The sequence below is a fragment of the Elgaria multicarinata genome, chromosome 21 (genome assembly GCF_023053635.1).
Source record: "Elgaria multicarinata webbii isolate HBS135686 ecotype San Diego chromosome 21, rElgMul1.1.pri, whole genome shotgun sequence".
Taxonomy (NCBI): domain Eukaryota; kingdom Metazoa; phylum Chordata; class Lepidosauria; order Squamata; family Anguidae; genus Elgaria; species Elgaria multicarinata.
In genome coordinates, this window is record NC_086191.1 from 12,344,154 (window position 1) to 12,361,824 (window position 17,671).

The following is a 17,671-nucleotide window of genomic DNA, read 5'->3' on the forward strand; positions in this document are numbered from 1 at the left end:
TCCCAGGTTCCCCCCCACCGCCTTGGAGTCTCTTTCAATTTTTCCTATGGGGCCTTGGGTGCGTTTTGTTGAATCACTTCATATGCAACCTCCCCCCCCTCCCAATTTAAAAACTAGCTTATTCATAGCATATTGATGAGCCGATAAAAGAGGCTGTCCAGGGCTTCCAAGCCTGCATTTTGAAGAGCAGAGAGCAGAAGGATTTGGTGCTGGGGACCCTGTGCTCCGTTAGTCTCTCTGTGCAGGTGCGGCAGATGGCAAAGATGGCTATTTGGTCTCTTGTGCTCCTTAGCTTCTCAGGAGCTCTGGCACAGACAAGTAGGTGATGCAGGGATGGGTGGGTGGGTGATCAGTGGGCCCTCTTCACCTGTCACAGGTTCAATCCCCGGCTTTTCCAGGTACTGCTGGTGAAAATCCCAATCTGAAATATTAAGAGAGACGCTGCCGGACTCAGGCCCTCTGGATATTTTGGACTAGAGCTTCTAGGTTACCTGAAGGATTGTCTCCCCACAGCTTGTTCCAAAGATGTGAGGCCTTCTCTGCAGTGGCCCCACACCTCTAGAACAAGCTGCCTCCAGAGGTCCATCATGCATTGTCCTTGCAGGCTTTCATTGTGTTTTATTTCTTTGTGTTTTATGTTTTTATTGCTTTTCATATTTTAACTGCTTTTGTGTATTTTATTGCTATAAGCTGCTTCGGGAGAGCTTCTGCTCTGAAAGGTGGCCAGGAAATATTTTAAACAACTAAGGCCTTGGCAAAAGACCTGCTCTTGATGGAAATGAAAACTTCTAGAAGTAGTTGGTTGCTATAGAGGCACACAGCGATTTGAATCTTCAGACTCACTTTGGAGGCCTGGCTGTGCACTTCAAAATATACCACTACACCACTGAATGCAAGAGAAGTATTTCCTGTGCATCAAACATCGGTTCCTTTAAAATAGATCTTATTTTTAACATCAGATAAGTTCAGCAGCATCCACTCATTAACATGATCTGAGTTTTTTTGTAAGAGAATTTTCTTGGTCTGCAAATACGCATCTGCGCAAATACGCATCTGCAGAAACCGAAAAATGGTCTGCAAGTCCACACAACTCAGAAAAAGCTGGTCCGTTGTGAAATACACTTCACAGACATATGTTCTCATTTGAATCCATTGCTGATTTCTCTGCCAACTTTCTCTAGACATTTATTTATTTATTGCATTTATATACACCTTTTCCCCTCCAAGGATCCCAAGGCAGTGTACATAATCCTCCTCCTCCTCCTCTCCATTTTATCCTCAGAACAACAACCCTGTGAGGTAGGTTGGGCTGAGAATCTGTGACTGCCCCAAACTCACCCTGTGAGGCTCCATGGCCGAGTGGGGACTAGAACTCAGATCTCCCGACTCCTAGTCCAGCACTCTAAGCATTACACCACACAGGCTCTCATTTCTCCTTCATGTGCATGAAACACTCAGAGGTCTAACCTCTGTCTTCTTACTTCCTCAGATTTGAATGGGAAAGTCTTTGTGTTCCCAAAAACCTCTGCAAACTCCTACGTGCTCCTCAGGCCCAGATTGGTTCGTCCCTTGGAACGCCTTACCGTGTGCCTCCGGTTCTTCACTGACCTGACCCGCAGTTACTCCCTGTTCTCTGCCTCTTCGAGGCAACATGACAATGAGATCCTCCTCATGAACTTCAACAACAAATATCAGGTCTGTGTGGGTGGGCAGTGCATTACCTACAGTAGGGACACCGATGGAAGCACCAGCCACTGGGAAACAGCCTGCCTAATGTGGAACTCGAATACCGGCTTAGGTCAGCTCTGGCTGGGTGGGCGGCCCTTGCCTAGGAAAGGCCTTGCCAAAGGGTATAGCATCCCAACCGACCTGGTGGTGATGCTTGGGCAGGAACAAGACTCCTATGGTGGCTCTCTTGATGCCGAGCAGTCCTTTGTGGGAGAAATGTCCGACGTGTACATGTGGGGCACTGTGCTGCCTCCAGACCAGCTGAGGAGTTTCAACAGAGACCCCGGCCCAACACCTCTGGTGGATTGGAAAGCTCTGAACTTTGAAGTAAAAGGCAACGTGGTGGTGGAGCTCACCTTACAATGAGGCAAAGAGCCGGCAGGAAGAGCAGCCCTCACAGGCTAGGTCTAGGTATGGGTGAATGTCTGTTTCACTCAGCTTCTCATTTCCCCCTCCCGTTCTTGACATTGCAATATTTTTTTAAGGGTCTGCGTGAAAATGTGAATGTATTTTCAACATGTGTGCACTTAGGCGTATATTTCCCCTAAGTGGATGCATTTGTGGGCACACTTCTTCAAATATACACACTTTTGCAAGCCATGTTTTGATTGAATAACCTCTTTGCATATGAATAATAATAATAATAATAATAATAATAATAATAATAATATATTTCTTACCCGCCTCTCCGATTGGATCGAGTTGGGGAACAACAGCAATCATAAAATACTGATTAAAAACGTATTATACTCTGTTAAAAACATCCTAAAAGCATCCTAAAATTCTACTGGATAGGCCTGCCGGAAGAGATCAGTCTTGATCACTTTCTTGAATGCTAAAAGACCGTCAGGTGTATGTCTTTCTGTATGCACTTTGAGCTCATTCCTTCACACGTATGTTTTTTTTTTTGTTGCCAGCAATTTCCCCCACTGAATAAAGTGTTTCTCTCTGCACTTCTTGAAATATATACATTCCTTTTCTACACCCTGTTTCAAATGTATACATTTGTGTGTGTGTAAACGTTGGTTGTGAACTGCATTGTAAACGTCAAAGAAGTATGGATTTTCACTGTCTGAACACATTCTTATTCATGTAGCCCAAGCAGCCATGCATGACCCTAAAAGGCTCTATAAAAATTGCGGGGTTTTTTTTGTTTTGTTTTCAATTCATTGTTTCGGGCTCACAGAAGAGGTTGGTTGTTGAAACGGTCTATTTCAAGTTCTTTCTCTCCCATTTATGAAGAAATTTGCGGACTTAGTTAAGTTCTTGTGTTTTAAAAAATGAGCAGAATGAAGTTCTCAGACGTCCTGTGTCAAATCTGTCCTTAGACAGGGATTCTAGAAGATGGTGATAAGGAAACCCGGAGGGGATCCACACTATTTATTTATTTATTTATTTATTTATTTATTATATTTTTATACCGCCCAATAGCCGAAGCTCTCTAGTCAAGTTAGAATGTGTCTTACTGTTTTTAAGTGTGCGTTTGGTAGTATTTCGCCACATGACGTTCAGTTTGTGACGTTTTATTGTTGTCTGTTCTCCGGTTTTTATTTTGAACTTCTCTGAAATAAGTCGTTCTATTTGGTATGATGTGGCCGATTTCATCGTATTAAATGGGTTTCCTGTAGTTCTTAATTAGCCAATTGCATTCCTGGGGGGCATGTTTATGTAATTTCTGCACCCAAAGTGGGAGCTGTTTTTTTCTTTCTTTCAAGCCTCTTTTTTGCAGACACTTTTAGTTTCAGTTTTGGGAGGCTGCTTGCTGGAAGGATTCTCGGAGAGAAGAGGAAGTGGGAGGGGAAATTTGCAGCCGTGGAAAAAGAACAAACGGATTTCTTTTCTTAGTGTGGCCAAAAGGAATGCATTCCTACGGAAAGAGAAAAGTAAGTAAACTTTTTAAAAACTGCTATGTTTTAAATCGTTCAAAAACAAAACGTTCAATGACTGTAAAAACAACTTTTTATATACTGGTGTAGATCCCCTCCTGAAAATGCCCCTGTTGAAGCCTCTCAATTTAATGCAAATAAATGGCTCAAACACACTCCTGACACTTTCCCTCTAGCTCCTACCTTCCTGCCTTTAAAAACAACAAGATACAGGTCTCTTAGGACCCAGACTTGGAGACGCGCATTGTTTAATCTATTTACCATCTAGAGCCATCTGACCAGGCATTTCTGAAGGATCAGTGCATACTCTGGAATTCCTTTCTCTCCTTGAGCTTATCAAAGAACAGAATGCAACATTTTGTACCTCTCATAGGCTGCCAAAATATGGCATTGTTAATGCAAGAATGGGTTTCTGCTTATGGAACATTTATGGGAGTTGTGATCAGTCACAGGAGGGAGGAGGGAAAAGTATGACTTCATCAGAGCAACTTTGATGAGTATAAAAGTATGCTGACATGGAGGATGGATAGAGAGTTTTTCGCTATCGGTTTTTTATGGGGTGAGGGCTTTCTCCTATGCGCATGGTTAATAAAGAATCTCTGACCCTGGAATGGTTGTGAAGTCGTTCCTTCCCTATTAAGTTAGGGGAATTTCCCTAACAGTTTTGGTGTCAGCAGTGGGATCCAAGCAAGCAGTGCATCGTCGCCGGGAGCAGGACAGAACGAGTTGAGTTTGCATCGCGTTGTTCCTGCCTGTGCTGCCTCGGTTTTGCGGCGTGCCATGAGCCGGTTCCCAAACCTACCCCATCTAGGGGAAGGCCGAGCGTAGCAGCCATTCCACGGGCTTCTGGACGAGGTGAGCAAAATCACTCTTTGTCATTCTGCCCGGTTTTTGGGTGCTGTAGGCAAGCTCCCTCACCCCATCTCCTTTCCGCCCTTCCTGTCACTCCGGACACAGAGGTTCTTCTTGAACGGAGGAGACATCCTCCCAGGAATTCAGAGATGCCTAGGCGAGGGACCTCAAGTTGTTAAGAGTCTGGAGTGCCCCTGTGGAGTGACGAGTCCCCCCCTGCTTTGGAGGTGGGTTTCCTTGCCCCACGGGACCTCGTCCCTAATCTGAGGAGGTCCCTGAGAAAAATCCCCATGGAAGTTGGGTCTTTTGGGGTTTTCTCCCTCCCCTTTGCGAGGAGGAGGAGGGGACCATTTGGCTTTTTGGTGTTTCCCCCCCCATTTTGAGTTTTCCTTTTGAGGACATGGGGACCACTTCCTCAAAGTATGCCCCTTAGAGAGAGGAACACCATCAAATTTTATGTGCATAAATTTTGGGCCGTGTGCGACCCGCTATGTGGAAAGATGAAATTTCCCTAACAATGGTATATTCGTATTATTTATTTATTTATTTATTTAGAATATTTATATACCGCTCCCCATTGAAAAATTTCGGAGCGGTGTACAAGGTAAAATGAAAATAAAAACAGAATAAAACAGTTAAAACAAAATTTAAAAGAAGCAAAAACAGAAATCCAAGGCTGCATGTTAAAGAAAGGCTTCTTGGAATAAAGATGTTTTCAGGAGGCGCCGAAAGGAGTACAAGGTTGGCGCCTGCCTGACCTCCAGAGGCAGGGAGTTCCACAGGAGGGGGGCCACCACGCTGAAGGCTCTTCCCCTGGTGGACTCCAATCGGAGGAGGGATCTATGTGGAACCCCCAGGAGCAGGCCCTCGGATGACCTCAGTGACCGGGCAGGTTGGTAAGGGAGAAGGCCCTCTCTCAGGTATCCTGGTATTTAGTTGGTGGAAGGAAGAGGCTAGCCTGCCAGTTCACTATTCCCACTCAGTTCTCACCAGCACAAGATGCCAGAAGGAAATGCAGTTTTTTACTGACTTCTGGTGTGAGACACATGGAGTTTTAATCGAGTCGCAACTCAATGAAGCATTTGTCTTTTCCGTCTTTTACTCATTTCACATAGATCCCTAGTACAGAAAAATTTACTAAGCACACAATGCTGTCCTAAACAAAATCGAAACAGTTTCAGGACACATTTCTAGCAACAAGTCTTATGAAGAGCAAAACATCGCAGTAAAGGTGTCATTTTACCCCATCTTCCCAAATTAAGCAAAGGAGGTGAGTCCTCCCATTTTTCTCAGCTCAAAAAGTCATGCCAACGTGCATATAAAACTGTTTTAGAAATAAACCATGGCCATTTCTACACTTGCCTTCCCCTGCCCGCCCCCAGGATCGTCCTGGGATCATCCCTGTGCATCCAAATGACACACAGGGGATTCCGGGAGCAGGTAGGGATGAGCGCTCCATTTTCCTGGGATAATCCTTAGGTGTAGAAAGGGCCCATGTAAAAACCAAAGCAAACCATGTATTCTAGAGTAAAACGTGTGCTAAGACAAGCATATTGTGGGACGAGATTACATTTAAAAACAAGGCAACTTTTAGGTGTGTTTTAATACTACTATTGTTACTGCTTCCACTACCAATAATCACAGAGTAATAGGAAAAGGGAATGGAAAAGAGGTTTGATTGAACATTTGTGAAACTGACCAGAAATATGTCTGATCTGTCTATCCATATATCTATCCAAAAGAGCAGTAAAGTCCCCCCTTTTCTGATCAGATAATGGAGCAATCTTCACAGAGGACACGGAGCCTCCATTGCACACAACAACGGTAGCTCCAGAAATTATGCATTTCCCTTTATGACCGCCATTTACACAGGATTAAAGGTGTGAATGCTCTGTTGCATGCCATGGCGGCTGTAGCACCAGTTGCTGGGGAACATGGGTGGGAGGGTGCTCTTGCACCATGTCCTGCTTGTTCATCCCTGGCCGACAGCTGGTTGGGCCCTGTGTGAACAGAGTGCTGGGCTAGATGGACCCTTGGTCTGATCTAGCAAGGCTCTTCTGATCTTCTCCAGTATTCAAGGCAGTAAGCCTGTGTACACCAGTTGCTGGGGAACAGGGGCAGGAGGGTGCTGTTGCACCCATGTTCTGCTTGTTTATCCCTGGCTGACAGCTGGTCGGCCCCTGTGTGAACAGAGTGCTGGACTAGATGGACCCTTGGTCCAAGGCTCTTCTTAGGTTCTTATGAGGTGGGATGGTCTCGCAGCTCCGTTGGGTGCCTGCCAGGCTCATGGGGCGGGGTGGGATGGTGGCAACTTGGTGGGCATCCAACGGAGCCAGACGCAGGTGAGTCCGTCCATCCCTAGCTGTCCATCCAAATCCAGAAGTGACAAAGATCTAAGTATCATCAGTCAGATGGGGTTAAGCGTCGGCACCTCTGCCATCCACTGGGCAAAAGGAGGAACTACAAAGGAATCTGTCCAGGAGGACTCATAACAATTCAAAATCAAAATGCCATATTCAGATCCTGAATGTTCAGTCAATTCTGAAGTCTTCTGCTAAATACTCTTCAAAATAGAAGAGCCCAGCCTATGGAAATATGGTTTTCTGTCATTCCTGTGGGGTTGACGGAGCATGTAGGCATCTCAAGCACAACTGTGGCGAGGAGCCAGAGAATTTGAGGAGGAGTCTCAGTCCCTTAAACCAGACAGAAAACCCATTCCCATAAATGCTTCACTCACATTCTAGAATCTTCTTCCATTCCTTCGCCCACACACCACCCTCCAGCTGACCTTTTCAGTTTTAGGAATGTGCATCAGGGTACAGAACGTTCCGAATTCTGACTGGGTGTTTCCATGCTGACAAAAACATGTTTGAGAGAGCCTTGGGAGAAGGAAATGACTTTTACATATTTCACAATATTTTTTTGGCCATTAAAATTGTAATCCTGCACATCCGAGTCTCACTCACTTCAACAGGGTTTACCACAGCTATGCAGGAGCTGGTAACCTGTATCCCCTATGGCTGCATGAAGTCCTCTGGCTAGTTTCGGAAGCCATCCAAGCAATCGCGTGAGGTACTGGTTCCTCTATATTTGGCCCTGGTTAGGCCTCATCTTGAGTATGGCATCCAGTTCTGGGCTCCACAATTCAAGAAGGATGCAGACAAGCTGGAGCGTGTTCAGAGGAGGGCAACCAGGATGATCAGGGGTCTGGAAACAAAGCCCTATGAAGAGAGACTGGAAGAACTGGGCATGTTTAGCCTGGAGAAGAGAAGGCTGAGGGGGAGACATGATAGCACTCTTCAAATACTTGAAAGGTTGTCACACAGAGGAGGGCAAGGATCTCTTCTCAATCCTCCCAGAATGCAGGACATAGAATAATGGGCTCAAGTTACAGGAAGCCAGATTCTGGCTGGACATCAGGAAAAACGTCCTGACTGTTAGAGCAGTATGACAATGGAACTAGTTACCTAGGGAGGTTGTGAGCTCTCCCACACTAGAGGTCTTCAAGAGGCAGCTGAACAACCATCTGTCAGGGATGCTTTGGGGTGGATTCCTGCATTGAGCAGGAGGTTGGACTCTATGGCCTTATAGGCCCCTTCCAACTCTGCTATTCTATGATTTTATGATTCTATGATCGTTTCAGATTTCTGGCGTTAGTGATTCCTCCATCACCCGAGCAGCCATAGGGAGGATCGAGAAGAGATCCTGGCCCTCCTCTGTGTGACAACCTTTTAAGTACTTGAAGAGTGCTCTCATGTCTCCCCTCCATCTTCTCTTCTCCAGGCTAAACATGCCCAGTTCTTTCAGTCTCTCTTCACAGGGTTTTGTTTCCAGACCCTTGATCATCCTGGTTGCCCTCCTCTGAACACGCTGAATATGATGGATTGCAATTCATGGCAAGGGATCTTGCACAAACATCTGCGTACTGCTAGCCCAAGTGAACAGGCTTGAACAGGTCTTTCACTTCAGGGGTTCTGAGCTGGAAAGCCAGCTGAAAGAAAGAAAAAATATTCTTCAACGATTTAATCTGTTTTCTGGGAAAGTCCGAAGGAGGTGATTGATGGGAAACCTTCCCTACTGCTCTTGGCAATTTCAGAGAAGCTTTTACCAAGTTTCACAACTAGGGCGTGGTTTCAATGAGGAAGTCCAATACTAATAAAAAGCGACTTCAGTGCAGGTTTTGATTTCTGATCCAGCTTGTTCTGCCACCGACCAGCATGAAGAACTTGTACCCCTTTCTGCTCATCCTTGCCAGCCTGCTGGGGTCTCTTGCCTATGAAGGTATTTATTTATTGCATTTATTTATTTCTAATGCATTTCTATACCGCCCATTAGACAAAGCTTTGACATCTGCCCATTCAAAAGACTCTTTCAAACCCATCTCCCTCTGGAGTGAGCGACTTTCTCCCAGAGTGCCTTAGGGGCCCCTTACTGATCAAAGCTAGAGCTTCTTAGAGGCTAAGTAGAATCATAGAATCATAGAATAGTAGAGTTGGAAGGGACCTATAAGGCCATCGAGTCTAGCCCCCCACTCAATGCAGGAATCCACCCTAAAGCATCCCTGAAAGAGGGCTGTCCAGCTGCCTCTTGAATGCCTCTAGTGTGGGAGAGCCCACAACCTCCCTAGGTAATGGTTCCATTGCCGTACTGCTCTAACAGTCAGGAAATTTTTCCTGATGTCCAGCCGGAATCTGGCTTCCTGTCACTTGAGCTCGTTATTCCGTGTCATGCACTCTGGGATAACACCCATTGCTGTTATAAGGGGCTTGCTGATGGACTCCCAGTACTTCACTCTTTTGGCCAGAAGATGGCAGTGATGCATAACCTGATTTCCTTTCAGAGCCCCCACAACCCAGGAGATGCCATCATGTCTAGCTTGGAGGCACAGACGGGCTCTTTAGCCAGGAAAGGTGGTAGCTCTAATTTCCGGGGGGGTAGTCACAACCATCCATGCTGAAGGAGCTATCCGAGGTGCTGAATCTCATCCCCAAAATGGGCCCAGTACCTTGAATAGCTTATTTAGACTTCTGATTGGTTGTAACTAACTCCCAGTATATTTGAGTTTAAAGGGGGATAAACAACTGTACAAAATTTGGGAAAGCATCAAATGATCAGTGATGGACATAAGAGGGGGCAGGGCTGGGGGAAGGGGCAAAGTGGTCTTTGATGAACCCCCTGAATGCCTGTAGTCCTAGATGAGAAAAATGCCCCTTGCCTCCCCACAGATCTACACAACCAGGCGCTCATTTTCCCGACGGCTTCCAACACCGCCGCTGTGGTTTTGAATACCTCGTTTGAGCAGCCACTGACCAGCTTCACGCTGTGCCTGAGATACAAAACGCTCCTGACCCGCGCTTTCAGCCTCTTCTCCTATGCCACGAAGACAAGCGACAATGAGCTCTTGCTCTTCAAGCCGAAACCCAACCAATATAGCCTTTACGTGGGGAGTGCAATCGCGACCTTCAGCCTCCCGGAAAACCGGGCCTCAAAACCTGATTGGGAGCACATCGTTGTGAGTTGGGAGTCTGCCACCGGGTTAGTTGAGTTGTGGTTGGATGGACAACCGATGCCCCGAATGGGCTTGAAGAAAGGTTACTCTATCAAACCGGAGGGAGCCATTGTCCTTGGGCAAGAACAGGATTCCGTCGGAGGTGGCTTTGATACCAACCAGTCCTTTCTCGGAGAGCTCACGGATATGTACATGGTGGATCGAGTACTGACCGCCGACGAAGTGGGCCTTGTCTGGAATGACCGCATGCTTTCCAACTATATGTTTAACTGGCGGTCACTCAATTTTGGGATCCAGGGTTATGTTGTTATTAAACCCAATCTGTATCCCGTCAACTGAGTCGGGGGTCTTCCTGAACGAACGAATGCCCTTTTTTATTTTAATGACATTATTTCATGAAATTCCTAATTTTTCTTCACGGCGATTCAGTAGACGGCGGTCGTTGCGTTGATCTCAACTCTTTCAGCCTCTTAAAGAGGTCCGTGATAATCATGTGCATGCACCCTTCCAAACCAATGCCTTTCCAATAAAATATTGCATTTTACTCAATGTACGTCTCCTAATGTTTTTATAAACCGGAAGAGAACACGACAGATGTACTTTTTAGAGGGGAAAGTATTATTCTGGTTTCTGCCATAATCCTGGGATAGTGGAATAAATGGGTGTGTGTCCATTGTTAATGGTGAAGACAAAAATAACATAAGAAGGGATAGGACAACAGAGTCCTTGGGTACTACCCAAAGTAAGCCAAGTTAGCCTGAGGGCTGAATTTCATTTTGGGCAGTGTCTTGGCCAACTCCTTGGCCATCTTCCAGGAGTGCTCCATTGGTCTGGTCCATCTTTCATTGGCCTGATCCAACAGGGCTCTTCTTATTCTCTTCTTAAACTCCTAGCAGATCAACCCAGTCCAGGTGTGTTGAAATCCTTTCAGCCTGAAGACAGAATTCTATTTTGCAGGACCACTCGGAGGGGATTTTCCAGGGGTGGGCAAAAGGGGCAGGGGCAAAAATATCAGCCTAGTATTACTCAGGGTTGGTGGGCATGGTTGGGCATGGTTGGGCACCATTGGCTGCCTTGCCAAGGTTGTGAACGTGACCTCAGAGATGGGGGAAAGGGGCCATTTCCCACTCCCATAATCCAGTTGATTTGGTTCTCCCATAATGTTTCACTCCCTTTCCAGAAACGTTCTTGTCTCCATCTTTTGCAGCACTTCCAGATGACCCTTTTTTCTGGGTCGGCACAGATGACAACGCACCCGGTGATGAGGAACGATCCCAGCTCAGGGGATCATGGGTGAATTGGCAGGCTTTCGGATGCATTTTAGAGGTCTTCAGAGAAGAAAGAGAGCTCTATTCCAGATAACAAATGCGCTTTGTTTCAGATAACAGTCATTGTATTGATTGACAAGAGCTCTTTCAATGGAACATCCAGGGATCGTGTTTTACCAGCCCAAAACTGTGGCTTTGAGGTCGGGAATGTGCCCTGGGCCTGTGCGCGTCCTCCTTCCCTTCCCTGGTAATGGTTTATAGCACAGTTACATCTGAATTGGGCCTAACAATGGATATAGGTGTGCATGGCTATTGACTTATTTTACAAGCCCACAGCCCAACGTTGCACAGCTTGGAAGAGCCCTTCGTTTGATGCAGCAAAACCTGCAAGCAAACTCACACAGAACTGGACTTGTTTTGCCTGCCCTGTCTGAGTGAAGCACTACAGCCTCACCCCCCCGCCCCTAGGCACAGCGCCTGTCATGGTTCCTCCAGATGGAGGGGGTCGGTCCATTTCATTCCCATCAGGGGTGGCTTCCACACAGCAGCAAGACAGGGTTAGCTGTAAAACACTGCCCCTCAGCCCACGAGTCTTCCCTAGCTTCAAAGAGTAGGCTGTCCATATGCTACAAAGCCTACATTATTGGGGGCTGGAACATCTCCCCTATGAAGGAAGGTTACATCAACTGGGATTCTTTAGCTTGGAAAAAAGCAGGCTAAGGGGAGACATGACAGAGGTGTACAAAATTAGGCATGGTGTGGAGAATCAGAGAATCATAGAATAGCAGAGTTGGAAGGGGCCTACAAGGCCATCGAGTCCAACCCCCTGCTCAGTGCAGGAATCCACCCTAAAGCATCCCTGACAGAGGGTTGTCCAGCTGCATCTTCAATGCCTCTAGTGTGGGAGAGCCCACAACCTCCCTAGGTAACTGGTTCCATTGTCGTACTGCTCTAACAGTCAGGAAGTTTTTCCTGACGTCCAGCCGGAATCTGGCTTCCTTTAACTTGAGCCTGTTATTCCATGTCCTGCACTCTGGGAAGATCGAGAAGAGATCCTGGCCCTCCTCTGTGTGACAACCTTTTAAGTGTTTGAAGAGTGCTCTCCTGTCTCCCCTCCATCTTCTCTTCTCCAGGCTAAACATGCCCAGTTCTTTCAGTCTCTCTTCATAGAGCTTTGTTTCCAGACCCCTGATCATCCTGGTTGCCCTCCTCTGAACCCGCTCCAGCTTGTCTGCGTCCTTCTTGCATTGTGGAGCCCAGAACTGGATGCAATGCCACATTGCAGTGTCCCAGGCTCTGGGTCCCCATTCGTCTGGAGGGCTCATTTGTGTCTGTTGCACAAGGTGGCAGGGAGCGACGGGGCGAGCGCAAACAGACAGCAAATGTGGTGTGGTCATCCCTCGGCTGTCCTGGAGTGAAGGTTCCATCCTTTCACCATGTCCAAGTGGCGATCTCAGCAAAGTGCAACCAGAAAAGCCAAGCAGTTAGGAGGCTTTTCACAGGCATGCAACTTCTAAGCCGGGAAGGACTTCCAAAGGTGAACACAACAGCACTTTAAATTGTGCTTGGCTAGATAATTGATAGCCTCCAGACGAACTGAATAAATTTTCATCTTAGCATGCATGCCAAGTTTCAGGTGTCTAGGATCTGCAGTCTTGGTACTATGACACTGTTGGGCAGACGGACAGATACAAACCCTCTTTTCTTATGATAGTTTGAAGAAAAAAAAGAGGAGAGGATACAATAACAGGAAAGAAAAGAACTAAAACAACAATTTATGGGGAAATTCCTTTGCCTGGCAAAATATAACTACTGTATGTTCTGGGGCATAGGCTGTGGGTGGGTGCTGTGGCTGTAGACTCCCCTTTTTCTTCTTTGACTCAGCCCTGGTTCTGATACTAGGCATCTCCAAAGGTCATCCGTGATCAGCTGCTGCACACGGTAAATGGATGGAGATGTATTTCACTAGATGGAGACCTTTTCCCTTGGAAAGAGAGCTAGCTGTAACCATAACCGCAAAAGGATAGGAAGGAATGCCAGCATGACCTTGATCTCAAAGCCACGCTTTGGAATCCGGTAATCATGATATCGGAACGGGATGGAACCCTGAAGGAGCTCTCGTTGGCTATTATCTGAAACAAAAAAGGATGTGTTATCTGAAACAAAGCTTTCTTTCTTCTACGAAGCGATTGAAAAATGTTTCTGAAAGCTTGGAAACTCCACAGTTATCACCAGAGCTTGGAGATTTACTCATCGCAGGGTTATTTTCACCTCTGGCTTCCAAGATAGAGGGCATCTCATCTTGGAAGAAAGGCGTGCTGCAGATGAAAGTGAAGATTCTTTGATAATCAGATGTCAGTTCCATTACAATTTGCTTATATATGCTACATTACCTTGAAATCAGTTAAGGGCCTGAGTCTTACAGTATCTCTGTCATTACTCTTATGAATGAAGACCCTCGTTGCTCTACAAAGGTGTTCCTGCACCCCTAGATTTTTGAAAGAAGCAGAAATAAAGGTTTTCCTCTATACCCTGTTGGCCACCCTCAAAAGCACATCTGTACCATTTCCTCTCGGACTGTAAAAACAATGTTACGAGATGTGAAGTGAGTAAAATGCCATTGTTTATTGGAAGGATATTGGGTAGAAGAATGGTGAACTGGGGAAAAGGGGTGGAAAAACTGCTGATGGTTCCACTATCAATGGTCATATACAGATAATTGCTTAGGGTGTCTAATATATTATGAACCAAAGCTGTACAGTATACTTCAAGAACATCCGAACTATATAGTATTACATAAAACCAACAATTAAAAACAAACAAACAATAAAACCAAACCAAACACGTTTCATAGAATCATAGAATAGCAGAGTTGGAAGGGGCCTACAAGGCCATCGAGCCCAACCCCCTGCTCAATGCAGGAATCCACCCTAAAGCATCCCTGACAGATGGTTGTCCAGCTGCCTCTTGAAGGCCTCTAGTGTGGGAAAGGCCACAACCTCACCAGGCAACTGATTCCATTGTCATACTGCTCTAACAGTCAGGAAGTTTTTCCTGATGTCCAGCTGGAATCTGGCTTCCTGTCACTTGAGCCCGTTATTCCGTGTCCTGCGCTCTGGGAGGATCGAGAAGAGATCCTAGCCCTCCTCTGTGTGACAACCTTTTAAATATTTGAAGAGTGCTATCATGTCTCCTCTTCTCCAGGCTAAACATGCCCAGTTCTTTCAGCCTCTCTTCATAGGGCCTTGTTTCCAGACCCCTGATCATCCTGATTGCCCTCCTCTGAACACGCTCCAGCTTGTCTGCATCCTTCTTGAATTGTGGAGCCCAGAACTGGATGCAATACTCTAGACGAGGCCTAACCAGGGCCGAATAGAGAGGAACCAGTACCTCATGTGATTTCGAAGCTATACTTCTAATAGTGCAGCCCAAAATAGCATTTGCCTTTCTTGCAGCCATATCGCACTGTTGGCTCATATTCAGCTTGCAGTCTACAACAATTCCAAGATCCTTCTCGTTTGAAGTATTGCTGAGCCAAGTATCCCCCATCTTGTAACTGTGCCTTTGGTTTCTATTTCCTAAATGTAGAACTTGGCATTTATCCCTATTAAATTTCATCCTGTTGTTTTCAGCCCAGCACTCCAGACTATCAAGATCACTTTGAAGTTTGTTTCTGTCTTCCAGGGTATTAGCTATCCCACCCAATTTTGTGTCATCTGCAAATTTCGACACAATATGGTCTTCCTCAGTGGTCTACTATTTTTTTATGATGAAGATGCCTCCACAAAGGCCTTCTCTACTTAACATAGAAAAAAAGTTAGACTTACATTAAATTTACTAGGAGAGACTCTCTTCCTCCTTTTTCTTCAAGAAGAAGTATTCTTAAAATCAGGATTGAAGGCCCGGCCCTACCTTCTAGTCATAGACCAACCGTATGCCTGATACTATACTTGGTATCTGTCCTGTTTTAAGCTTCCTGATTAGCCCCTAATACTGAATCTAAGTGTCTTGCACCTACTAGCATCATTGTTAACACCTTTGTCAAATTGGAAGTTGCTCCCCCTCCTCTTTCTCATCATGGGTACCACTTGGCAGGCAGAGAGCCAGGGAGCAGGGAGGCCATGGCATCTGCTGCTCCTCCTTCTACCCACCATCATGGTCTGGGCCAGAGCGAGAGGCAGGTGAACCAGCAGGTTGCCATGGGGAAGAGGAGGGACTCCTATCAGTAGGGCATGGGCCTCACCTGACCATGCCTACCAATGATACCAGCCTTGGGTTAAATAATATTGCTGACTGGTTCCTGAAGAAGATGCAGACTGCTAAGCTTGCCCTGAAATAGGCAGGTGGCCTAAAAATAAAAATAAAATGTCTGGAAGTTCCAGAAGTAGACTCCAGACCGATGTTCCAGACCCCAGAAAGATTCCAGACTTCTGTGCATGAAAAGTTGGACTTGGGATCTCAGAGCATTTGATGTTATGGCAGTGTAACGTCTCTAACCTAAAGGCTTTGGAAGTTAAACAACAGCATGCGTGGGTGGGTGGGAAGACTGTGCCATTTATTGCATGTTCATCTTGCTTTCTGCAAGGTCAGAGTGAGGAAAAGAGATGGTGTTTGGATGAAGAAACTTCGACTGTTGATAAGATAGTGAGTAAAGAAAAGAATGGAGTTCGTGGCCAGACATGAAGTGGAGGAAAAGCCTTGCTTAGCAGCACCTGCGCTGATAAGAAGCCTGAGAATTTTCTTACATGGCTCTTCCTGGCTTCCTCATTTCCATGGCTTCTGCTACAGCAGAAATGTTAGAAGGACTATCCCAGGTTAGGTTATCCCAACCCTCAATAACACCAGGGTACATTTGGGTCTGAGGCCATAGCTAGACCTAAGGTTTATCCCTGGATCGTCCGGGGGTCAAACCTGTTCACCTAGGTGACACACAGGGGATCCAGTGCTCAGGCAGGGGCGAACCCTGGATGATCCCAGGATAAACCTTAGGTCTACACACACACACACACACACACACACACACACACACACACACACACACAGAGAGAGAGAGAGACAGACAGACAGACAGACAGACAGACAGCTGCAGCACCCCAAAGAGCAGAACATCAATGTTAAGGCATAGAGGCAAATCTCAGGTGTAGCTATCAGAGCCGGTCATCAAATTAGTTACATAAGATTATTTTGGTGACATGAAATAGACTTCCATTCAATGAACTTGCTCCTAATCCACTCTGAAGCCCTGGCACACAAAGTTGGTTTTAGAACGGACAGATTTAAGAGAATCAGATACCAAGAAACAAATCTTCTGAGCATTAGTGCATTGAGGAGAGCCAATAAATACTCACATGGCGTGTCATCTAAAGAACAATTGAAAAAATATCTTCCCTCGAATGGAGGGGAAGGGTTGTTAAAAAGCACCCCACAAATTCTGTTGTTTTGGGAAGAAAGGGGCCTTAATCTGGAGGGGGACTAGTTTTTTTTTTTTGGTCTTGGACGAGAGCAGAAGAGTAAGTTCCAAAGGATACTGAGGCTTTTCACATCCCGATCGAAGCCGCAGAATTCTTGCAAGCCGCTTTCTGACAAGCCCGTGTGCTTTGTTTTCCTTAATTCCTTGGTATCGACACTTGCAAACTTCAGATCTTGCCTCAAGACAACCATAGAACCGTGAAATATTTCATGCTGGTTTCTAACCTTCTTGTCTGAGCGGAATGGAAGGAAACATTGACAACTCAACACCGTATAAAGCTGCGTTCCGGGCTTTAGGCAAAGCACTAGCATACACCCGTAGTGGGACTAAAGATGCAAGCCTAGGCATGTTTGGACAGAAAGTAGTCCTACAACTCCTGTCAAAACATGCATAGCATTGCACCCAGTGCTCTGTGCTCCTTCTCTGCATTTCTGTCTCCCTGCCTTCTAGATTACCAAATGTATGCATGTATTAAAATTGAATTCAGCCTTCCAAAATTGAATTTGGCCATTGGGCTGAAAGAGGTTCCATAGGGTGACCCTATGGAAAGGAGGACAGGGCTCGTGTATCTTTAACAGTTGCATAGAAAAGGGAATTTCAGCAGGTGTCATTTGTATGCATGCAGCACCTGGTGAAATGCCCTCTTCATTACCACAGTTAAAGGTGCAGGAGCTATACTAGAGTGACCAGATTTAAAAGAGGGCAGCTTTAACTGTTGTGATGAAGAGGAAATTTCACCAGGTTCTCCATAAATACAAATGACACCTGCTGAAATTCCCTTTTCAATACAACTGTTAAAGATACAGGAGCCCGGTCCTCCTTTTCATATGGTCACCCTAGGTTCCAGGACTCTGGAAAATTGGGAGATCCGGTTGAGGAAAGCATGTCCACCTTCAATTGATAAGAGACTTCCAGCTCACCTAAAATTGGCTGGGCTCCAAAGGGGAGAAAGTTGAAC

At 46.0% G+C, this 17,671-nt stretch overlaps 2 protein-coding genes across 2 annotated transcripts in view; both read left to right on the forward strand.

The window, feature by feature from the left end:
• LOC134412273 (NACHT, LRR and PYD domains-containing protein 12-like) overlaps window positions 1–8,937 on the forward strand; it is a 240,982-nt gene extending 232,045 nt beyond the window's left edge. The window contains exon 11 of the transcript XR_010026405.1: window positions 8,922–8,937. The gene's annotated coding sequence lies outside the window, so the exon portion shown is untranslated. The remainder of the gene's footprint in view (window positions 1–8,921) is intronic.
• Window positions 257–10,466, forward strand: LOC134412378 (uncharacterized). Its single transcript, XM_063146284.1, has 4 exons — window positions 257–318; window positions 1,490–2,088; window positions 8,651–8,747; window positions 9,692–10,466. Exons 1-4 carry the CDS (start codon window positions 264–266, stop codon window positions 10,312–10,314), a joined length of 1,374 nt encoding a protein of 457 aa, XP_063002354.1. The 5' UTR covers window positions 257–263; the 3' UTR covers window positions 10,315–10,466.
• The last annotated feature ends 7,205 nt before the right edge of the window (window positions 10,467–17,671 follow it).